This window comes from Silurus meridionalis, chromosome 3, assembly GCF_014805685.1.
Source record: "Silurus meridionalis isolate SWU-2019-XX chromosome 3, ASM1480568v1, whole genome shotgun sequence".
Taxonomy (NCBI): Eukaryota; Metazoa; Chordata; class Actinopteri; order Siluriformes; family Siluridae; genus Silurus; species Silurus meridionalis.
Window position 1 is genome coordinate 9,948,108 of NC_060886.1, and position 25,009 is coordinate 9,973,116.

Sequence of the window (25,009 nt, forward strand, 5' to 3'; positions counted from 1 at the left end):
AGCCATTTAAATGTAATTGAGTGAAGGAAAAATTGTGCTGAAAATCAAACTAATCAGAATAAAATATTAATTCTCAAGGTTTGCCTTACAACCTTATTTACCTTAAAGAATTAAGACACATTAGATTTTTTTTTACATGGTTGTGACCTTTGACCTCTGCGATCCATTGTTAGGCGGACAGTGTTTGGATGAAAATAGAGGATGATGAGGATTTGCCCTCTGCTGAGGAACTGGAGGACTGGATAAAGGATGTGCTTTCTGGAAAGGTCAACACTGAAGATGATGATGATGATGATGATGATGATGATGATGATGATGATGACGACGACGATGACGAAGATGATGACGACGATGAGTAACTTATGAACTTGAATTCTATGGAACCAAAACTAAAACGGCTTTTAAATGTTTTTTAATCGGCTTTTGTTTGCTCAGGGACATCTGGATCCTTGTATGAGCACCTTAATACCATAATCTTTCTGCACATTTTGTGCATCTCAATGAACGTCAAAGTTTACACTCTCATTAATAAACAGAGCTCAGTGTAAAACTACTGGCAGCATTTTTTTATTTGTCATAAATACAGAAACCTAACCTGCTCAGAGAATGAAATAAAAATATTCTAAATTAAACATCATACTTCAGGGTTCTTTTAGAGCTGAAAATATTTTACATACAATTAAAATCTTATCTAATCTTAAAATTCAGTATAGAATTGACAGGTATTTTTTGTATTGACCACTGGTATTGGTATTGTATTGTCCTGGAGCAATTTTAAAGCTTCTACATATTCTTATTTACCTGTCTGTTATATTATGGATATGGTCTATAATGAAACTCCAAAACATACCCACTTTCCATTCCTAAAAATCCCTTTGTGCCTCTGTAGTTCTTCATTTAACTGTTCATTCAATCATCAACCCATCTATCAATTTATTTGCCTTTCTAAACAAAGAACTGAAACTGCTTTGAGAGCAAAGTGAAACTCACTAGACCCAAAATTAGTATAATGTCCTTAATTAAGTGCTCAGTGAGTGTATAAGAATAAGAACCTGACTACAATAAACTCAAAACTACACAGTGTAACAGGAAATCTGATTATTGTCTCATGAAGACAAAGTTTTATTAGAAACGAGGAAGTTATTTTTTTAAGAGCAAATGTATATGAAAAAAAGACAAAAAAAAAAGGTAAGATCTGGAAGGAGCTAAACTTCATGATCTCAGAAGAAAACAACAAGGAAAAGGCCTACAATAGCAGGAAAAATATGAATACCGTTAGGTGAATATTTACATGCTAAGATACATTAGATGTTTGTACGTATACTCATAAATAAGATTCACACAGACATAAAGTATGTACACAAAAAAAAATATTAATGTAAACAATATAAAATACACTGGATGACTGTGATTTTAAAAAGTTTCTTGTCGTTATAGAAATTGGCAGAAGAAGGTGATGGCTGTCAAACTCGACTAATAGGTAACCACAAACAGGTCAAGTTGACAGGGATTCATCATATATCGTCACACACAGAGGACACAGGCAACAAAACAAATGTAAAGTCCTATAAATACATGTATAAAAGAGTTTTTATGGGCTGTAAAAAAGTTATAGGTAGTTTTTTTTTGCTGCATTAATGAACCTGGTGAAAAGGTGTTAAGCCCTCTGAATTTATATGGTTTATCAAAAAAAGGTATAGGCAGCATTCCTGGGCTTGTGTGTCCTATATAGTTTGTGTTTTTACCACAACTATTAAATTGAGAATGAGAAATTTGTGCACTAGAACAATTTTTGTGCACTTAGATAACACTGTCTCATCTTCTACATCAAAAACTGGAGAGTTACTGGAGAGTGGTAGCTTAGTGGTTGAGACATTCAATTTTTGATCAGAAGGTCATGAGTTTGAATCCCAGCCTCACTTATCTCTCACTCCTGGGCCCCTGACCAAGGCCCCTAACCATTCCGCTACTCAGTTTGAGTATGAATGAGACAAACATAAGTCGCTCTGGATAAGGGTGTCTGCCAAATGCCATCCATTACTTCAGAAATGTGTTTAAAACGTTCATTTAACTTTGGGTAATGTTTCTCTGTCCTCCTTCCTTCGTATATATTTAGTTTAATTGGCAGGCAAGTTACATGACAAGACAACACTTCCTAATGATCACAGTTCTGGTATTACAGTTCAGCTTGCTCACTCCATTAATAAACAGCAGCTTTTTATTTCTTGAACACTGCACAGCACACATACCTACACACATAATACACACTCTCCCACTTGCAAATACAAGTATCTGTCCTGTACATAAATACTTTTCATTTAAAAAAAAAAGACACTGCTGCGTATCAAAATATGTCCAATATGAGAAACGTGATTTCTAAAGAAAAAGCAAGAACAGAAACACGGTTTCTGAGTTTTTTGTGTATATAAAAAGCGATGGACACAGCGGAGGGTCAGACGGAGGTCTCGGACTGCACTTGTAGCACGAACTTGTGTGATTTTGGGTGAACGTACTCCTCACTGATTCTGAGCTGAGGGATGGCCTTGCTGCTGACCACCAGACAGAAGTGGCTGTTTTTGAGCTGGAACTCGGTTCCATGACGCAGTGGGCTGGTGACAGACGCCTCGCTGACCAGCGTCCACTGCAGAGCTCGCCAGCACTCACTGTTGTACTGCAGAGTGGGACTAGGTGTCAGGTAGCTCTCTAGAAATGCCTGTTGACAGAACATAGCTCTGAGCACAAACAGGAGACTACAAAAAAGACACACCTAAGCATCACAATAGACAAAATACTTTTTCATTTGCACACTAACTTGAAAGCAAACACAGTAGCCATAGAAATAAGAACTGCATTCATATTCTGAAGTAAGCATTTTTATAAATGCAGAAATATTACCTTGAAATTAGTCTTCATAATAAATATTGCATTCATGAACACCAAAAATTGTCCTTGCAATGAATCTTCTATAGTGTGTGTGTGTGTTTGTGTTTGAATGTGTGTATACCTTTGGACTCATGTTGTTGGTAATACAGAACGCGAGATGGCTCTGGATGCTGTCCATGCTGTGGCAGTGCTGCTGACGAGTTGTGCGCAGATATTTCTGTAGCGCACGTGCCATAGAGGGAAAAATGGCCTGCGCTGCCTCACGTGCCTCCATCATGTCTCCTGGCGGCTTCTTTTTTTCCTCTTCCTGCAACCGACGCACGTGTGTAAACGCCTCCTCTACTGCCACCACCAGCCTTGAGAACATAAACAAATATTAATCCTGCTATTGTTTCTGCAGTTAAGTGAAACCCACAGCTGAAACAGCCAGTGAGATGGAAACAGTGAGGGTATAAAAATCAAACTATCACAGACAGTTCTGAACTCTTCTCTTACCGCGCTTTGCGTTTGCGCACTCTTCTCTCATAATCAGCCTCTTCATAGTAAAGCTCAGTGTGGCTGGTGTCTTTGTGCCTGGCCGCAGCATTTATCTTGGCTCGAGACTGACTCGCTGCACCGTCACTGCCAGGACCTGACAGGATGAAGAACAGCATGATGGAATTTTAGAGCTTGAAATTTACACCCATGAAAAAATCCAGACCTGGACACTGTATAATAACTTGGACAGCTATATTTCTCTCTACGGAGGAAAACATGTTTCACTGTTTTAGGAAGATGGGAGGATGGGATGGGATAAAACGATGGGATTTTTGACATCATGCTGCTATCAGTAAAAGAGTTTGTATTTTTTCTATGACAGCACATCATAAAATGTCTGATTTATACCATAGAAAGTTGCCTGTTCTTATTTTTTTATATATTCAAGAAAGATATCTTGTAGTTAAACAATATCGACATATAAACACTATTAATGAGTGCATCAATAAAACTTTTTTTTTTTAAATACTATCTGGGCTTATAGATAATTAATCAACACCTGTGAATCAGAATGCTCTGGTTAAAAAGCCTAAATCTGATAAACTTTTTCTTCTTTCGGCTGCTCCTGTTATGGCTCGCCACAGCAGATCATCCGTCTCCATACCCCTCTGTCCTCTACATCTGCCTCTTTCAACCCAACCACCTGCATGTCTTCCCCCACCACATCCACAAACCTCCTCCTTGGTCTTCCTCTTTTCCTTCTTCCTGGTGGCTCCATACTCAGCATTCTCCTACCGATATACCCCATGTCCCTCCTCTGCACATGTCCAAACCATCTTAATCACGCCTCCCTCACCTTGTCTCCAAAACGTCCTACATGCACTGTCCCTCTAATAAACTCATTTCTAATCATGTCCATCCTTGTCACTCCAACGAAAACCTCAACATCTTCAGCTCTGCTACCTCCAGCTCCACCTCCTATCTTTTACTCAATGCCAATAAACAAAATCTGATAAACATCATAAAATAATATAAAATTCCCTAATTAAAATGGACAACTCTACTGCAGAATACAGTTATAAATTTTCCTTTTACACAGCTGCGTTAAAAGCACCTAAGTGCCCTACCTTCATTATGATATACAGCTTTAAATATGTAGATAGCAACAACTTGCGGAAATAACAGAGCTTCTCTGATCTAAGAGAGGTTTAATATGACTAAAAAAGATGCACTATTTCACTTCTGGTTTTGTTGTTCATCTCTGGAGATTAATGCTTGAGCCAGTTATGCAAAATAAATTGGCATCTTCACTGTTAAATAAAGAATATTCTATCTGGCTCAGAACTGATTTAGATGACCACATGAGGGCAGCACCGTGCCTGAATACAATGTGAGCACAGTGTTTAGAACCAAGAACTCTAACTAAATACACTGATCTTACACCATAAGCGCAATCACGACATAAAAACGGATTTTTTTTTTAAAGAAATGAAAGTAAAGTAGATTTTATTTAGGAGAAACAGCAAACAAGTGCTTAGCTTGGTGCTTGTTGCTTATCTGGGACTGAAAATGCAAGAAGTCCATGCAAAGCTTAATTAGACAACTCTTTTTTATAGGTGCAGAAATCTAATTTTGTTCTCTAACAACATATTTTATGGAATCAATAAAATAGAAAATTGTAAGAAATCGATTCAAACTGAACATTTTGACTGGTAGTGTATTTACAAAATTAACGTACAATTATGCACACACTGTTATAATAAATTCCACAAGATTGTGTGTACTTGTGTACTTTCTCTTAGAGGGTAGATCCAGGCACAGAGTGGCTAAATATGCCTTGTGTAGTAGCCAAATTCCAGCTCAGTATCTTTTTGATGTAGGATTAAACGTGTAAATTCTGAGTGTGTACTAGGGCCAGAGGATTGTTTTTAATCAGGTTTCGGCAGGTAGATGACAAAATATAAGCTGTTCAATAGAAACAACCACTAATTAATATGCTCTGAATGAATATGTGCTATTGTAACTGAAGTAAATGTTGGATGAACTCCTGAGGGGTGAAAATGCCTTCAGGGCAGAAGAAAACAGGCACACACACACACACACACACACACACACACACACACACACACACACACATCATGGGCACTCAGTGCATTCCATGGTTTTATCTTACAGTCTAAAAGAAAGCCTTTGGGATTATCTTTAAATGTTGTAGAGGACAGGGAGAGAAACACACACACACACACACACACACACACACACACACACACACACACTGTTACAATATCAAGTAACAGACTAGATAATAATAATAATCATAATATTCAGTTATCTTTTAAACCACAGAAATGAAAAGAATGTGTGTTTCTCTTGTAATTCTACTCGAAAATGAACATATTTTCCTTCTTATTAACACAGTGCATCCACATAGTCTGTCACATATGACACCACACATGTCCTGGAAAAACATGTTAAATACAGTCTGTGTATCTAGAGATCTCTAAGATTTTTGCAGCTGAATCGCCATCTTCTTACTGTGAACTTAGACTTGAGCCCAAACCATGAACAATGCAATGGCATGAAGAAAGCATGGTGTACAGAACCCACCATCCACATTGTAGACCTTTAGGGCAGCCAGGTGTTTGGCTGTCCGGGTTTTAGCAGCAGTTAGCAGCGCGGCGTTGTGTACTGAGAAATCCTTATAGTAGTGCTCCAGGACCACCAGAGCTGCCCTCTGAATACTACACACAGAAAAAAGAATAATGAATTTAATTAGACTAAATATATTGTCATTGGCACTGGTGGATGAAAAAAAAAAAAAATTCCCCTGCTTTAATATTACTTCAGTATAAGTAAATAATTACTTGCTTTTGGAATGTAATTAGGTTGACAGGCAAGTGACAGTGAGAAAAACCTTACACCAGTAACATGGGTTTACCTTGTGTTGTTTTGACAGGTTCTTAACACAATTTATGTATCTATGTGTGTATATAAAGTACGATATTTCACATTAAATTGTAGTAAACTAAGAGTTTAGCTAAATGAAAATTCTTAGATAAAGTACAGATACTTGAACACGGAAGTACAGTAATGAAGTAAAATGCTGCGCCTGGCCAGTGTACAAGTCTACAATGATTTCTCTAAATCTCACACATGAGAATGCAGTAACAGTGCTGGAATGTCTGAATCTTAAAGAAGGTTGGTGAATAAACAGACAGGCTTTGTGAGTGATACTCAAAGTGAATGGAGAATGGAATAAAAAATTCAAATAATTGAAAACAGGAAGAACAAAGAAGTTCCAGAGGCAGTGGAAGGGGGAACGGGAGAGAGAAAGAGAGAGAGAGAGAGAGAGAGAGAGAGAGAGAGAGAGAGAGAGAGAGGTTAAGATAACTGCATGATTAATGTGTGCAACATTGGCCTGAATTAAATAAATTAATTATGGCTGAATCAGGAAAACCACATAGAGCATTAGTGATGATATATAATGGATATATATACAGTATAACAGATTCAATGACAGCCAAAAACCACAGTGTGTGTTACCTGAGCTGGCCCAGGTTGTAGTGCCGTGTCTCTCCATCGGTCGAGCGTGTGACACACAGAGAAAAGCATGGCTGCAGCTGCCGCACCTCCAATAGCACCACAGCCAGGTAATGTGTAAACAGCAGAGTGTCGACCAGCGATACGGCAAACTGCACTATACCCTGATCATTTTTATCCTGTCCCCACAGACATACACACACACACCAACAGCAAAAATACAAATTAACACACTTTTTGCCAATTCTTGTTTTGTTCATTGCACGCTGCTTTCTAGTGAACTTTCCTGGCACATAGACACACAAGTATTTCATCAACCTCAGAACAAATGATAACTACCTCAGACTTATTTTAATGCACTAGTTCAAATACATTTTTTATTATAAAGATTTTAAAGTTTAAAATTTATTGAACATGTTTTTAGATAAAGTGTAAGCCTTTAATAACAGTCAGTACATTTATTTTTTAAGTCTTTAGGACATTTGATTATGTAACTACTTGTTATATCTGTGTTTATATCTGTGAAGCGTTTATATCTGGCATAGCATAACAGCTAACAGGAACTTAATGCTGTAGTATAAGAGGAACAGAAAACTCTGGGACATGCTGTTATAGGATTTTTCTTTTGCTTCACAATACTAATTTTGCATCATGTTTTCTTCATAATCACTTGCAACCGTGATTTAATTAACAAATCAGCTTGTATTCAGATATATATCTTAACAGATTATTCATTAACTATTAAGAATTACTCAGTATTTACAGTGAACAGAACACTAAGCAATGTTTGTATGGAGGTCCTGAGAGGTTGTACGAGTTTTAAAAGCACCATCAACTACAATTACATGTATTTGTGCTGTGTCCCTACTCTAAAAACTGTTGGTGTTAACTCATTGTGCCATATTCGTAATGTTCTTCAAGCTCATCATGATAATCATTTCAGTATTTATAGTATACTTTTAATTCAAATGCATTACACAATTTTTATATACTAATTACGAATACACACCTGTGTGTCCAGGATGCGCACACCATAGAAGAGCCAGTAGGAGAGCAGGAGCAGCAGGGTAAGTACAGCGAGCAGTGCTCTGTAAACAGCCAGACGAGGCAGGGTGGACCGTGGTGGACGCAGGAACAGGGCCCAGCCAGCCAGCATTAGAATCAGCAGTTTAAAGGCCAATGAAAGGAAGAGGCCCTCACAGGCTGTCCCACATGACTGCACACGCTCAGTCCACAGCAGCTGTGGCAACACCACAAAGGCTAACGGTGTGATAAGGACCACCAGTCCAAGGAGCAGTGTCAGGGCCAAGGGCAGCAAACGCACAAAGCTCTGTTTATGCACGCTACCTACTGTCTCCTTCCCAAAACTGGCCAGCTCCTCCTGAGAGAGACTGTGGTCTGAGGTACCGGTTACCGCGGTGGTGGTCTCGGCCCAGTTATCATCCTGGCATAAGGGAGGAGAGAGACCATGTTTTTGAATAAAAAAACTGTTATTTCAAATCAATTAATCTTTATTGTTATGCTTTTTCTGTTAAAAATTAAAAAATATTTTTTATTAGAAATCCATTTCTTTAGCAATGGCATATCAAATCTATGAAATCTATGATTTAATACAAATATATATATTTATATATATATTTTTGTTGCAATATAAATAGCTGAGACAAATTGTGAGACGTTGCATCACCTTTTTATTTACTTATTGGTCTTTAAGCAAATCATTCATAAACAATCAATTATTTAAGAATTACAGTGAAACCGGCAGAAAAAATAAGCAGCTATGAATGAGAGGTAAAGTCCAGACCTGACCTCATTAAAAGTCTGGATGATGCCCATATTTTAGCCTATAATCATTTCAATCCATTAATCATTAAAAACAAAATGCTTAAAAAGCCAAAGTGTCATCAAGTGCACAGATCACAACCTGAGGCATGGTCTCCCTCAATGTACACTACTAAAAAAAGAATACAATGAGCTGTCTGTGCATCAATGAACTGTTAATGAATTCTATTTCATTGTTTGTTGCCTAAACACTAAAAACTCTCACATGTACTGAACTCGCTTCTTTCAGTACATGTAATTAGTTGAGTTAAGTAAATAATTGAGTTTTTAATAAAAAAGATGAGTCTCTCTATGCACCATGATCCACAAAAAAGAGATCTCTGCCAGGTTTCTAAATGATCAAATTCAGGAAAATACTTAATCAATACATAAAAAAATGATTACAAGAATCTGACAGAATCAAGAAAGAAATACCACCAAACTTTAATTAACATTAAAGTTTGCCCTTGACTTTCATCTGCAGAATTTTATGCATGTTGCTGCAGCCAGATGATTGGCTGATAATAGATAATTTCCTATTCTGGTTGAAGAAGGGGGTCATAAGTAATGACTATCTACAAAACTGGTTGTTAGCAATGGGAAGAGGCTTTTAAGATTGAGCCTAAAAGCATTTCTGGGCAAATTAGGTTAAAAAATCCCACCGGTTCAGCAGATATGGAAAATCACACCCACTAATGTGCTGTTCCCCAACATCATTGAAACACGTCTATTTATAATTACTTTATAGCAAAAAATCTGGTGAGCAAAATAGAGTCATTATCAGTCTGATTATTGCACAAAAATTGAGAATCAAATGAGAAAGAAAGAATGAGATGTGTAGGCATGTACACCCGTGTGTGTGTTTGTGTCTGTGTGTGGGTGTGTGTGTGTCTGGCTTGGTGTGTGTTTCTGTGCGTGTGTCCTGTTTGACTGAGAGACACTCGTTTCCTCCTGGTTAACAGTGACAAACTGCGAGCTCCAACAGTGCCAGAGAACAGCAGGAAGAGATCGAGTGATAAACAAGTGTGCGAATGTCCTGAACCTCTCCTCTTTCCACCCCTCCATCCCTCTTCCTCTCATTCTTTCCACAATAATACTGTGTGACTAGGCATTCATTTTGGGCAGGATACCTACTACAAGCTGGCAATATAAGCTGTTGTAAGGCAATAACTATGTCTCACACACATCATAAAGCAATAGAAAGTTTATGATCTACAGTATAGCTGTCATAATAATGTGTGTCTATAAACATGTAACACATATACAGTATATACAGCACATATAAATGCCAATATATAATAAATAAAATAGAATACATCAAATAAATCCAAAACATTTTATTAAATTGATTCAATTAAGTAATCAATTTAATTGACACAAATTAAATAACATTAAATAAATGGAAAAATTTAATTAAATAGTTACATTTGTTAGATTACATATGGGTAAAACAGATGTGAAGTGTGTGTGTGTGTGTGTGTATGTGTGTGTGTGTGTGTGTGTGCATGTGTGTGTGTGAGTGAGTGTTTGAGAATTGTTAGGATTTTCTGTTTTAAGAGAAATTCTTGAAGATGGACATAAAACGCTAAAGAATCCATATCGCTAGGGTTTGCCGCTACTAATAATTCATGCATGCATGCGCAAAACAAAACTTATTTTTTTTAACTCTAGTCACAACAATGCCAGAGTTATAAAGATATAACCCGGGCATTGTTGTGTATGTTTTCAAGTTTAATCATTATAATAACAAAAGCCCTGTATATAAAAATTTTGGTACGAATATGTGTAACGTTACACCTCTACACTAAAGACATTTGGGTTTGAGATTTGGTTTCAGAAATAAAAACAAAAGATATAAGAATGTCAACTTTCATTTCCTGATGTATTTAGTGTTTTGTAGAGAAAAAAAGGCTTTGCACTAATACTGCATGTCTGATACTTTCAATTATTTCTCTCTCTCTCTCTCTCTCTCTCTCTCTCTCTTTTCTCTCTCATATGAAAACTGTATGAGTGATGCACTAAAAGTATCTTGGAAGGATTTGCCAGATTATACTCAATATCCAATACCAAAGTTTATTTACATATGTCAGTATGAAGCAAGTGCAAAGAGCATTTTTATGTGCTTTCAGCGTGCTATATGTTTAATTAAACCAACTGTAGTATACTTAAAATTATGTATAGTAAAAATTTGTAAGGCGAGGCAGGGGCACTTTGAAAGTTATCCAGTTAGGATTATCAATGGAAAGTCCCAGAGACAATGTTAGAATTAAATGTAAAACAACATATATGCATGCTACAAATTTTAAGCATGCCAACAAAAAACTTGAGTGTCTAATTACAGACATCAACAACTAGGCAATCAAACATGCTGCAAAGGTAGTTAATGGCACATGCACATGCACATTTGTCTGAAGAGGCAGTGTTTAAAGCTGTTCACTGAGTCAAAGTAATCACCTATACGCACCTTACTCTTTATGACAGACACCAGTGTAAATATTTACAGATGCATCTGAGAGGCTCAATCCATCAAACTCCCTTCATGCTCCAAATCGACTCTTTCAACCAGGGATACACTGAAGATGTAAATGAGTCTCTTGACTTTAACTAAATCTGAAGTGACTGCAACCTTGATTCCAAAACAGATGGGACACTGTGTAAAATTTTCTCTGTTAATCTTTACTTCTGAGAGCCTCTGCCTCTCTAAGAAACAGTGCATCTGGAAAGTATTCACAGTGCTTTACTTTTTCCACATTTTATGTTATAGCCTTTTTTCCCCAAAATGGATTAAATTCATTATTTTTCTAAAAATTCTACAAACAATACCCCATAATGGCAACGTGAAAGAAGTTTTTTTTAAATCTTTGCAAATTTATTGGAAAAAAAGAAAAGAAAAAAATGTGCAAAATTGAGCTCAGATGCATCCTGTTTCCACTGATCATCCATGAGATGTTTTTACAACTTGATTGGAGTCCACCTGTGGTAGATTCAGTTAATCTCATCGTTTGCAAAAGCACACACCTGTCTATATAAGGTCCCACAGTTAACAGTGCATGTCAGAGCACAAACCAAGCTTTGAAGTTCAAGGAATTGTCTGTATGCCTCAGAGACAGGATTGTATCGAGGCACAGATCTGGGGAAGGGAACAAAAAAGTTTCTGCAGCATTGAAGGTCCCAATGAGCACAGTGGCCTCCATAATCTGTAAATGGAGGAAGTTTGGAACCACCAGGACTCTGGAGCAAAACTGAGCAATCGGGGGAGAAGGGAGGTGATGAACGATGGTTCTTGATCTTCAGCATTTCTCTGTGGAGAGAGGAGAACCTTCCAGAAAAACAACCATCTCTGCATCACTCCACCAATCAGGCCTGTATGGTAGAGTATGTAGAGTCTGTATGGTCCGGTAAAAAGCACATAACAGCCCGCCTGGAGTTTGCCAAAAGGCACCTGAAGAACTCTCAGACCATAAGAAACAATGATTAAACTCTTTGGCCTAAATGCCAATTGTCATGTGTGGAGGAAATCAGGTACCACTCATCACCTGGCCAATACAATCCCTACAGTGAAACATGGTGGTGGCATCATCATGCTGTGGGGATGTTTTTCATCAGTAGGAACTGGGAGACTAGTCAAGATCAAGGAAAAGATAAATGCAGCAATGTACCAATTACATCCTTGATGAAAACCTGCTCAAGAGCGATCTGGACCTCAGACCGTTGCCCCAGTCTGAGGTCCAACAGGACAACAACAATACCCACACAGCCAACATAACAAAGGAGTGGCTACGGGACAACTCTGTGATTTTCCTTTAGAAATGTCTGTGATCCACATTCAACCTGATGGAGATTAAGACGTTCTGCAAACAATAATGGGAGAAACTGCCCAAATATTATTGTGCCAAGCTTGTAGCAGAAGGTTGAAGCAGCCTTTAAACAAAGTATTGTTTAAAGGCTGTGAATAATAATGTACATGTGATTTTTTATTAATTTATTTAAACAAATTTGCAAAGATTTTAAACACATCTCTTTCACGTTGTCATTATGGGCTATTGTTTGTAGATTTTTGAGGAAAATCATGAATTTAATCCATTTTGGAATAAGGCTGTAATATAACAAAATGTGGAAAAAGTAAAAAGCTATGATTACTTTCTGGATGCACTGTACACTGTTTATAACCAATCATCTGACCTGTTGTCAAGCAACCTAATTAGTTGCAGAATGAATTTTAATAACAATGACTTTTTTCAGATTTTCGTTTTTTCCTTAAAATGGTAGATTTCCTTAGTTTAAACATTTGATATGTTTTCTATGTTCTATTGTAAAAAGAATATGGGTTTGTGAGATTTGAAAATCATTGCGTCCAAACTTCTTTGAAATTGGGGTTGTATTATGTTGTTTATTGATTCATCCATTCATTTACACGTGTGAACACACAAAAACGCACACACATTTACACCTAAGACAATAGTCAGTCTACACAAAGGCATAATTTTGGACAGCTGGAAGAAAGTGGAAAAAAAAAAAACGGAGAATGTGTGCCTACTGTCAGCATGCAACAGGATCAGCACCAGGAATGTGTGTGTGTGTGTGTGTGTGTGTGTGTGTGTGTGTGTGTGTGTGTGTGTGTTCAGACTCAAGTAATAGGCAGCTCATCTTCCACCTTAGAATCATTCTCAGTATACAGCTTTGCATGCCTTAGGAGTGTGTGAGCTAATGCACATACTGTACAGAGATACAGAGATTTTAACAGAGAATCCTCAACCATTTTCAGCCACAACAGTCAAAACAAACAAAAAAATTCAATCAAGTAGATAAAATCATGTTATATTTGAATAGTATGTCTATTTTTTATGTTTTTGTTCATATATATTTTGTTTATGATGTGTTTTTGTTCATATTAATAAATGATTTGGAACCTATACATTTATAAACATTTAAAACACGATTGCAGTCTTTCTCAACAAACTTAATGCTTCCTACAGTAGTAAACATTTTACACCTGAAGAGTTCCCTGGACCTCTACTATAAAACTGTCCTAAAGGTATTCCATTCAGTACATGCATAATTTACAAATATCTGCATGTGTAAACATGGTAGCTAAGAAAGAATTTGCACAGAGCTTGAAGGAATTCCTCTGCCTGTCTCTAGTTTCTTCAAAGTCAAGAGAATTTTACACACCATCACTCTCTGACACTTATCATAAAGAACGCGTGAGTCAACAAGGCTGCATTACACAGGGAAGAATAGATCTTCAAGCTAGCATGACAACCAGTCACGGATTATCATTAGCCCTCTAGCACTGCCAGGGAACACATGAGACACTAAAGCAGTAAGGTCCAAACACCAGACATTTAATATATTATTAAGGAATATAATTCCCTTTCTTCACGTTTCCAAACACCTGTTAATCAAAACCCATGTCTTATTCCTATAGTTCTGCTGTCAAAATTTGATGCACATTGTAAACTGTGAGGCTTTCTATAAAAAAGGTTTTTGCCTTTCTGATTCATGTCCAATCAACCAACTATTTCACAGGTAGATGCCAGTCAAGGTGTAGAAATATTTCAGCAATGATCAAGAGAAAAAAAAATTTTAAATGTTGTTTCAAAGGATTTAAATACTTATGTACACGTGATATTTCAGTTTATTTTTATAAAAAAAAAATTACAGAATTGTCTAGAAGCCTGTTTTGACTCTGTCATTATGGGGTACTGAGTGTAGATTAATGAGAAAAAAAAGCAGAAAAAGAAAAAGTATAAGAATATATACATATATATATATATATATATATATATATATATATATATATATATATATATATATATATATATGTATATATTCTTATACTTTTTCTTTTCTGCTTTTTTTTCTCATTTTTCTCATTTATTTTCCTTATTTTTTTTACTTTAGAGTTGATATCATGCTTATTGCTGCATTGTACATGTAGCATGGGAATTTTTTATATATCTAGCATTACACACATACACAAAATGATTTCAAACAAACAAGACTTGTAAAAACTGTGGCTGTGTGGCTTCACCCATTGTGAGAAACAACTAGGTCAGAGTGGTGTGTAACGCCGAGAGCATCGCTCTTTCTCTCTTACTCTGTCTCTTTGTCTCAAAGAAGCCTAACAAAGGAACAAAAAGATTTCCTTCAATCTCCCTCAGCAGTAGTGATTCGGCTTCTAGCCTTTAAAACTGACATTTTTATGATCACGTGAGAGAAACACTAATTAAATAAATTCATGTTGATCATATTACATGATAATTATTCTCTGAGTATTTAGTATTTCAATTGTTGACCTCTTCATCTGGGTGCTATTCTCTCTCTCTCTTTCTCTCTCTCTCTCTTTCTCTCTCTCAGGCCAAAGTAAGTTGTTGTTGTTCCATTTGTATGCCATACTATAAAACATGTTACATGTTTGTCACAACGTCTTATAGACATGAGACAAGTGGACTCACCTGAGGCTCTGTGCTAGCCGGGGTCTGTTCTGTCACTCCTGTCTGTGCAGACAGGCTGCTGATGGTGATGTTTTTGTCGGAGCGATTGCTGTCATCATGACTTCGTGGTTTGTGTCGGTCTTTACTGCGATCACTGCATTGCACAACACATATGGTCAAGATTCAGACAAATACTGTTACCCATCACTGAATATACACATAGTATAGTCCATTGCTTTATCTCCATTTTGATCATGATCTCCCTCTGCTTTTAATAGGAGATGATTAAGGATTAAATTCTTCAACACATTTTTATAGTGATCTCTCAGGACTTTCACAATTTTCCAAAGTATTATAGATGATTAAGAAAGCAAAATAAAAAGTGCAATCTGTTTTCTCATGTTTGCCAAAATTCAGCCAAGCTCATGAAAAAAGCAGCAAAACAGCTTTCTATCTTGCCAATAAATGGAGCAGTGTCTGTTCCTGTGACACAGTTTTTGGTGAAGCAGTTAAAACAAGCACACTGATATAATTTTGCCTGTCCCTCCTGTGGCTTAGTAGCTCTGTTTGGATAATTGGAGTAGTAAGTCATCAGGCACACAGAGAGATGGAAGAGATAAATTTAAAGCTTTTGCAAACAATACAAAGTACTTATTTTTATTGTTGTTAATCTGTCTGAAAACTGCATTATTTTGATCTGACAAATCCTACCCATATTTATAATCCATTTGTAAAAGCGCCTGTGCTGAGAATTTGTCAAACACTTTCAAACCTAAATTACATTTCTCACTCTCTTCACTTCATAGCTTTTTTATTAGTTTCAGTGTAGTTACTAAACAGTTCAGGGGAGGTATTAATAACATGCTTCAAAGCAAACTACTGAAAAGAATGCCTTAAAGGGTCAGTTGCAGCTGTAAATGATCCTTGCTGTAATCTTGCCTGGTCTAAATTAAAACAGATAACAAATAAACAAAACATTGGCATAGGTTGACTTCTGCATTTTGAACATGTACATGATGATAATTTACAGGATTGTGACCTTGAACTATTATTCAAAATTCAAATTAAAACATGATGGGACACAATGTGATTTTGGATCTTTTTAACAACCTTAAGTTTAACTGTCAGGGCATCTCATGTCATACACAACTCTGGCTTCAATAAAAAAAAGTGGGTTAAACTAGCTTAAACACATGCACTCATATGCACTGGGCTCCTCTCTGTTAAAACTCATTTCCATCTTATAATTTAAGCACTTAATATTAAGCATGTTATACCAAGTTACTACAGTAGGACTAGAGGTTAAATGTTAGAATAATGCAAGATCTTTATTTATCCATTTTACATCAAAAGCTTGATGTAAGCTGAGCAATGTATTTCCTGGAGCTAAAACAAGCCCTAATATTCAGATCTATGTAACCTTTATGATGTTTTATGACATTTATTGTTGGCTTAACAACATTTAGAAATAAATGCTAAGACTCATCAGATTTTTTAAGCTACATAAAAGGATAAAGAAATAACCATTGTTAGAAAAAATTAAAAAAATATATAATATTTTAAAACAAATTCTTAAGTGATTAGTTACCTGTGTCTATTTGACCCCCGTGAGTGCTGAGAGTGGCCAGAGTGGACAGAGTCTGTGTCCATGATGATTTTGTGTCTTTTCTATTATTGGTCCAGGGCTTTTTGTGGGTGGGCTATAGAAATGTAAAGGCAAAAGGTCTGGAAGCAGGCACCGAGTAATGGCTGTACCAATTTGCTGTCAACCTGAGAGAGAGAGAGCGAGAGAGAGAGAGAGAGAGAGAGAGAGAGGAGAGGGAGGGAGAGAGAAAAATGGAATAGTCAAGCTCTTTTTCTGAATCTACTGTATTTGTTTGTACTCCTTCTTTGTCAACACGTTTTAGAAGGATACATTGCACTACTAAACTATTGTACATTTGGAGTGAGTGGGACTACTGGGTGATGTTAAAAAAAGATTTGATTTTCTGCTAAGTGATTGCTGCTTAACATACCCTAATTACCCACCCCCAGCCATATCGCCCATGTACCAGGTCATGGCACCAAACCTCGAAACAAAACAGTAAAAAAATCAAACCAATATAGAGAAAACAGCATGACTTTCCTCTGCAGATCGAGCTTAGCTATTTGCTATTCTTATCTCAGCCCTGCCACTTCCTCCATTCCACAGCACTCTGAACCCAGTCGACACAATTAGTCGAACTGTGCATATTTTCACATTGATACTGTTCACAAACGGTACACAGCCAAGGGTAACCAAGACAATTTCAGTTTACCTCAATGTCAATGCCATATAGATTTTAAAATATTTGTGTTGCTTACTAGCTCATCTAACCTTGAGTCATTATCCAAATTACATTTTCTCCCTAAACACCCCCACACACAGACACTTTCCTATTCATACTCCTTCATCCCCTACTGATAGCCTCTGCAGTACTACAGTCGCTGCCAAATAAATGGGAAATCTGAGCAGGGAGATACACTTGTGCGTACACACACACACACACACACACACACACACACACACACACAAACACAGACACACAATTCCTCTGGAGTTACCTCATGCTTGAGTGAATCGGGCACAAATAATTCCATTGGGATTACATCACGTACACTCAAAACCCTACAAACAAAATGCACAAGATGACAAGTAGTCGTTCAGATTTTTCTCCTTTTCTATCATCGAATAAAAAATCTGAACAGATACTTGTCATCTTGGGCATTTTATGTGTACATGATGTGATCCCAGTGGAAATATTTGTGCCCGATTCACCTATTCATGTGTGTCCTCTTCATAGGAAAGCTTAGCTGCTACCAAAAATCTCCATAAACTCATGGCTAATGGCACCCAAGAATGTGTAAAGTCCTGGGATATGAGCCACATGGGCATTGTTAATCACCGAAAAAAAAGCAACAGATACACTGAGCAACAGCAGATGCCCAGTCCAGATGTCTCATTATCAAAAGGATACACCACTGCTGATTCCTGTATGAAAGAGGGAGGGAGAGAGTGAGGGGTAGCACTTTAAAGCAATAGGGATGGGCTGGGCAATCCTGCATTGCACTTTACATTGTAACAAATGATGACTAAAACAGCTTTCTCAATATAAAACAGTTTTCTGCTGGAATACATTTAGAAGGGAAAACTTACATTTTCCTAAAAAAATCTAGTTTAGAAACAAAAAATACGGGACAGGTTTTTTTTGTCGTTGTTCTCATGTCTGTTTTTGAAGCCCAACAATTTACACAGACATCCCTTTCCTTTTATTTATTATGAAATGCCCAACGGGCCCATTGTAAAACCAGAAAAGGACAAAATAAAATTGAAACTGGACATTGTGTTTATAACCGTGATTTGACAAGCTAAGGAGACCATGCTGACTGATTTACGGTATTGTAATAATGAGTCCATTACAGCAGAGCATACTGGGAATTGGAGCAAGAGAAGAGAGCCTGCAGGCAATGACATTTAGCTTTCAAAACTCTGACTTCATTCAGTCATTACACCAAGGGAGTCAACACACACACACACACACACACACACACACAAAGAACGTTTTCAAGCATTAGAAATTGGTATGTATGTTCAGATAAAGAAATTATATGTCTATTGCAGATAAAGAAAAACTCTTCAATGTCTGTTATGAGAAGTGAGATCAACAAATCCAAAAAATCTGGAAAATCTGAATATATTGTTTATCAAGTCTTTAAATGCCATACTTTCTAGACTGGAGACAAATGAAGACAAAACTACAAGCATTGCTTGAACAAATTAGCTCCTAATGTCCTGCAAATGGAAAATTATGACCACTTTTTTTCTAAACTTTTATCTAAAAGCATGTGAAAAGACTTTATTATAATAGTAAACCAGTAATCACTGAAATAGTGCAAAAGTTTTCTAAGGTTTGAATCTTTTGCTGTCTCTCTAAGTACACACTGAAATAATTTAAAATCAGTCTTACATATAAAAAAAACTCAAGAGGAGAATAAATAGGGTGCTCACAATTTGTTGTATATTTCAGATGTTTCCTCATAGAGCTATGATAGCATAATAATCTTAGGGTTGCCTTTCATCAGCTCATTCTGATTATCTGTTGTGGTGAAAAAATTTTGTTTTGCTTTATTGCTTGAAAACCTGGTTTGCTACTTTATTGTAAAGAACAATCGTATTCATTCTTTATAACCACATTATCTATATAAATCTGCTTTGAGAGAATGCCCATTGTTAAAAGCGCTATACAAATAAAAATGAATTGAATTGCAATTGAATTGCTTATAATTTATGGCTCCTACTGTACCTTGAGACCAGCTGTACTATTTTCATGCACTACATGCAACTATTGCATTTTATATTTTAACAATTGTCTGAATTTGTTTTTATTTGAATATGGGCAAGTGTTCCCGACATTAAAATAAGGAAGCCTGTAGTAAAAAATCGCTACTATTATATTATATTATAATGTGAGTCAGTACACCGGTAACAAAAATCTCTTGCTTGTGGTAGATCACATGAATTATGCTTAACACTTTAATCAATTAATTTAATTAAAAATTTTATAAAAGAATAAACCTGTTAGCTATAACTGGTGCCTATTTACAGTATTTTGCAATTTCACAGCAGTTGTATTATATTTTAATATTGTATTATAGCCTGATGTATTGTTATGTTAGAACACAAATCGTTTAAGCCAGGCCACCGACTAAGCATCCATGCTTCAGTGATGGTTTGGCAAAATACAATGTGGTTTTGATGTGATCAATCTGCCACTCCATTAATGTAGTGACAAATGATCATTTAAACAATCTTCTAATTGCTAGCAGTTATATGTTTTCAGCCTGTGTGCAAAAAATGGCAAATGTTTTTGGTTCTTAGTAACTTGTTATGCAGGAGCGTTCTGGCCTTTTAAGGAGCAAGAAAAAAATTGGTGTTATGGCAGGATGTGTGAAAGTACCAGGGCATAACAGATATCAATTATTCATGTTCTTTGACCGACAGAAGCTGGGAGTTTGTGGGGTTGACTACTGATGTGAGCAAGTTAGCCAAATATAATGATAGAATTTGCCATTTATATATTATTTAGTTATGAATAAGTGACTTATGTAAAGCGTTTGCTTTAAAATTCAGGGAATGGATGAAAACTCTAGCCTTGGACAAGCAGACTGCGAATCTATTTGAGATTCACAACTGCACAATGAACAAGTAGCTTCATTAACCTGTTGACTTCATCGTCAGTGTTTTGGTTGTGATTGATTCCTGCACTGGTCCAACTACAGAAAAGAAAACTACTCTATACTGGCTTTTCCAAAGAAAACCTTTTCATTAAATACGTCTGATTAAATGTAACAGACCCTTGTTACTCGAGCAAACAGAGGATGTGGTCTGGTTGCAGGTAGCAACTATTTTTACTAGGCATATTCATGAGCTTGAACAGATGCTAGACAATCTTTTCAGATTAGAGCAACATAGGGAGGTGTGGAAACAGTGACAAAAGTCATTTAGGACACTTTTTGTAGTATAAAAAAAGTTATATAATTCTGACTCTAGCAAAAGTTTGAACATTTCATTATGTGAAAATGGTTGCACCATTCAGACTTTATTTGAAAAATTAAAACACTGCATCTCATGGCTGAACTGTTCTGCCTTCTTTTCACCCAAGACATTATTAAGCATGCATAAATGCTGAATAGCTACATAAAGTCCGCCTATAAATATTATATATAAATATATATTTTTCAGTCTTGGCTAACGCACACAATTAGCTTGCCTTGTTTTTAAATGCAAATACATCAGTAGCTGCTTCTCAGCTGAACAACTGTGCAAAGATTTGGGAAGTACAACATACAAACTTATTAGAATGTTGACATTCCCGGTAGAATAGTCAATGAATTTATGACTTGGGCTGCCCTATATAAGTGAGATAAGGCTCTCTGAAGCATTCAAAAAACAACAAATAAATAATTGCATTGTGGTGCACTTTGTATCCACGTGATCTTTTGGTTTACCAGGTACCATTTCAGCCAATATTTATTACACATCCTGTTGGATTTCCTCCAAAATACTAGAGGCTGCTCTCAGATGACTGAGGGAATACTACTGCAGAAACATTAAAATAAAAAAAAAATGGAGTAAACTGTGGAGCACAGCAGGACGTGACTGTTCTGAGATCAGGGTAATGCTCACTCCCTGGGGAAAGGTATTTGGGTCAGTTGTGTCATATGTGGTATTCTGCTGTATTCCCAGTCCCATCCGTATGCCCGAAAATGTGATACTACTGTAAAAATAGTTTGAAAAGAATTTGCGTTTGTCCTGCATGCATCATCTGTATACATATGTAAGTAAATAAAGCAAAAGACAGAAGTCCTTGAGAAGCACAGTCCTAAGTTGTGTTATCCTGCTTCTAAAACAGCAATTTCTGCCTGAGGCCAGTGATAATGAGCTAATGAGTTTAATTAAGCATGTAAAACTGGGGTAGAATGATAAATTGTGCACTAATGTGGGTGTCCAAGCCTAAACTTCAGCTCACATTAAGGATGCATCAGTTGTCTGAGTATACAGGCGCATACTTCAGTCCTCTTTAACAGATCCTTCTATGCTACCATCATGATATCTGCAAATAATGGAGAAGCCCAAGGTTTAAGTGCTCACTACAGGCAATTTACTGAGACTAGGCGGGCACAAGGACACAGACAGACACTGTTATTTGTATGCATATATATGTGTACTATATGAATGTATACATTCTTAGGGAAAACAAATTAATAAAATCCGCCAGAGATATAGAACCACTGTCTTATTGAATATAGCCTTGGCTTCTATCTAGCATCATTCCCAGACTTCCTTTAATCACAAGGATAAAATCATTTTCAATTTATGTTTTTTTAGCCAGCACTAAAACAGATTTCTACCCAGATACAGTTTCAAATATATAGTTGTACCCAAAGCATCTTGCCACAAGATTTGAAGGTGAACTTGCACCAGCCTGATTGCAGAATTCATGATGGCAGAGATTGTTAACCCCCTAAGACCATGAATGACTGGATAATGACTTGCATCAATCTCTTTCTTTTTCTGCTTGCAGGCAAAATTAGCACATGTGTCTTGATGGAAAATTACAGCTCATCAACCTTTGAAGTGCATGGTCCATTTCTTTCCGATGCAGATAAAATACCTAGGTCTGAAGAGCATGCACATGTGTAACACTCTTTTCTTTTCTTCTTTTTCTTTCTTTTTTTACAGAGTTTGCCCAAATAAATGTGTCTTTTAAAAAGATCTGTGATCCTTACAAAGGAAGTATTTACCCCATGTTATAGGTGTAAATGCTTCGCACACACTCACACACAAAAGCTAAAGAGCCTCTACTGTACATTGCATTTTACCTGCACCTCCTCGCCTTTGGGGTGCTTCTCTTGCTGTCTGAGCAGAACTGAACATCTGCTGGGCAGAAGAGGAGACACAGCAAAAAAATGTGGTGATGAATGAATCCCTCTGCTCTCTGTCCTTGTGCCTTGACTATCTCCTTTTTTTGTGTCTAAGACGCAGAGAGCACCACCCCAGATCCCAAATTCATTCCCTGCCGTGAAAGCATTGTTCTTGTGCACAATAATCATTAGAATGTCTGGTGTGGGAAATAAACAGCGGATGCAGCGCGCGCCGGAGAAGAACACCCGAACAGCTCGCGCTTAAACCCGCTGGGGGGATTAAAAAAGAAATAAAATTAAAAAAGAAACCAACCCAAAATAGTAGAAAAAGCATTTTGTAATGCATGACACCTTAAACAACGCGCTGCTTTAACATAACTATTAGATATGCACCAAACCGGGCCACGATCCACGTTCCGACGCCGTGAAAATCACCTCCATTGCCAAATGCAAATTTCATTACCAAGCCATAGCCTACATGCACATGTCTATAGTCTATATCACAACCTCCAATAGATATATTCGGTGAGATATCATGGCCTATATGCGCACCAATAGATGAAAGTATTCGCCTATAATAACACTATATTTATATGCAATATGCATCCTGTTCATGCCCAAGGTGATCACAGTCTAAACCTTCCTAACCAACATAGGACACAAATACAGTGAATAAAATGCCATAGATACATAAATATCTATATAGACTTACCTTCTGGCTTTGAGATCATCCCCACTAATACAAATAAACACAAAAAGGTTTAGAGCGTATATACACAGACACACACATGAACCAGACCAAAATCAGCGCACATTCCTCTTTCTGAGCAGATGGGCGGTGTAATACCTTTACCTCCCGCTAGAGGGAGGAATAACAGCACTTACAGAAATGAATGTCTCTTGCTAGTCTCATTTTGCAGTCGGGGGCTGTGTTGCTGCAGTTAGGCATGCTTTACACACTGCTTCATCATTCTGAAGACAGAAGCTCGTGCCTGAAGGCATAGGCCAGGAGTGACCTCTGCTCTCCCCTTTAACTTCTACATGTCTGTGTCTAGCACACTTGTCCTGACTGGTTAAGGGCTTGATCATTAGCTGTTTAGGGCATTTGGGTTGTTAGAGGACAGATGTAAAGTGATTGTAATCTGAAAACTAGGAAATACAAGTCTAAAATGTACGTTTTTGCTGAGTTGTTACAATGATATTTGCGTAGCTGTTAATCTTCACATTCTAGTGTTGTTAAACTGTGCCTTTCCTTTGTCACTGAGCTGGAACTAACATACTGTAAGCACCATTTTGTATCTTTGCTATGTGTCTCTGACATGGAAATATAAATATACTTTAATAATATATGTTTTAAATGGATTAGGGTACATCATTAGACCTTATGGAAGCTCACACACACATACGCACAGACACGTATCTTTAAAGCTTAATTTTATTTCCACAATTTAAAGCTTTACAAATTGTCCACTATGTACCTTCTCCAAGGGAAAAGATACATATTATGGTCATATCATTTATTTAAGAGTAAAGACTATTTTTTCTCTGTCTGTCTGTCTGTCTGTCTGTCTCTCTCTCTCTCTCTCTCTCTCTCTCTCTCTCTCTCTCTCTCTCTCTCTCTCTCTCTCTTATAGGTTATTAGGGTGGAGACCAGTGTACTGACAGGGCTATGCCTTGAATGAATCTGTTAAATTGAAAAATTGCAAGCATGGTGATTCCAGAGGGAGTGGCAACGATATCCATTGTTTAACACAACAAAAGTTTCCTCCTGGTTTAACCTGCACATGCATTACTTTATAACTATCAACCCGCAATCTTAGTTACTGCCTATAACTGAATAGAATATAGTAAAATAATAATCAATGTTTGTTAACAAACATTAATCAGTGTGTGTGTGTGTGTGTGTGTGTGTGTGTGTGTGTGTGTGTGTGTGTGTGCGTGTCAGTTTACATAACGTCCAGTTACAGTATGTACCCTAAATGTAAGTGAATGTGTGCATGATAGTATCTTATTCTGCTTGCCTTCCTCGATTAAACTCAAGACCCAACAAAACCCTGCCCAGAATAAATGCTGAATAAATCAGCAGTCATTCAATACAAGTCAAAATCAGTGTATATATGTATCCAATGTGTTTTATGCTCCTTGTTGATTTAAATAACATCCCAAAATAAATTTACTATTTAAAATCCATTTTAAATTCATTCAGTGACCACCTCGTCGTTTAATGAAGTGGTACTGAAGCTCAGTGTTTTTGATGTTGGACTTCAGATCAGAAGGCTGTAAGTTTAAATCCAAGCACCACCAAGCTGTTATTGCTGGTATCTGAAGCAAAGCGCTTCATCCTCATTTGCTCAGTTGTAAAAATTGATAATTGTAAGTTGCTTTGCATAGGGGCATATGCTGTAAAT

General features: G+C 36.9%; 2 protein-coding genes across 3 annotated transcripts in view; one reads left to right on the forward strand and one right to left on the reverse strand.

Annotated features, from left to right (window-relative positions):
- casq2 (calsequestrin 2) overlaps positions 1-553 on the forward strand; it is a 5,845-nt gene extending 5,292 nt beyond the window's left edge. The window contains exon 12 of the mRNA XM_046845683.1: positions 174-553. Coding sequence (XP_046701639.1) covers positions 174-359 — 186 coding nt within the window. The 3' untranslated portion in view covers positions 360-553. The remainder of the gene's footprint in view (positions 1-173) is intronic.
- Positions 554-1,083: 530 nt separating this feature from the next.
- On the reverse strand, positions 1,084-23,439 carry vangl1 (VANGL planar cell polarity protein 1). Of its 2 annotated transcripts, none has more exons than XM_046845682.1 (9): positions 23,314-23,439; positions 16,747-16,928; positions 15,180-15,312; positions 7,910-8,344; positions 6,904-7,079; positions 5,968-6,101; positions 3,379-3,514; positions 3,005-3,239; positions 1,084-2,713 (listed from the first exon to the last, which is right to left on the reverse strand). In XM_046845682.1, exons 2-9 carry the CDS (start codon positions 16,806-16,808, stop codon positions 2,453-2,455), a joined length of 1,572 nt encoding a protein of 523 aa, XP_046701638.1. In that variant the 5' UTR covers positions 16,809-16,928; positions 23,314-23,439; the 3' UTR covers positions 1,084-2,452. The 2 variants fall into 2 exon arrangements, with proteins under 2 accessions (XP_046701638.1, XP_046701637.1); XM_046845681.1 differs by lacking the exon at positions 23,314-23,439 and adding an exon at positions 22,560-22,794.
- Between the last annotated feature and the right edge of the window lie 1,570 nt (positions 23,440-25,009).

Bases quoted from the DNA above. Each gene is read 5' to 3' on its own strand.
- vangl1 (XM_046845682.1), bottom strand. From the start codon at position 16,808: ATGGACACAGACTCTGTCCACTCTGGCCACTCTCAGCACTCACGGGGG. The intron at 8,345-15,179 runs GTGAGTCCACTT...CCCTTATGCCAG, and splicing joins CGGCTAGCACAGAGCCTCAG to GATGATAACTGGGCCGAGAC. The intron at 3,515-5,967 runs GTGGGTTCTGTA...TCATCCTGTCAG, and splicing joins AAAGGTCTACAATGTGGATG to GTCCTGGCAGTGACGGTGCA.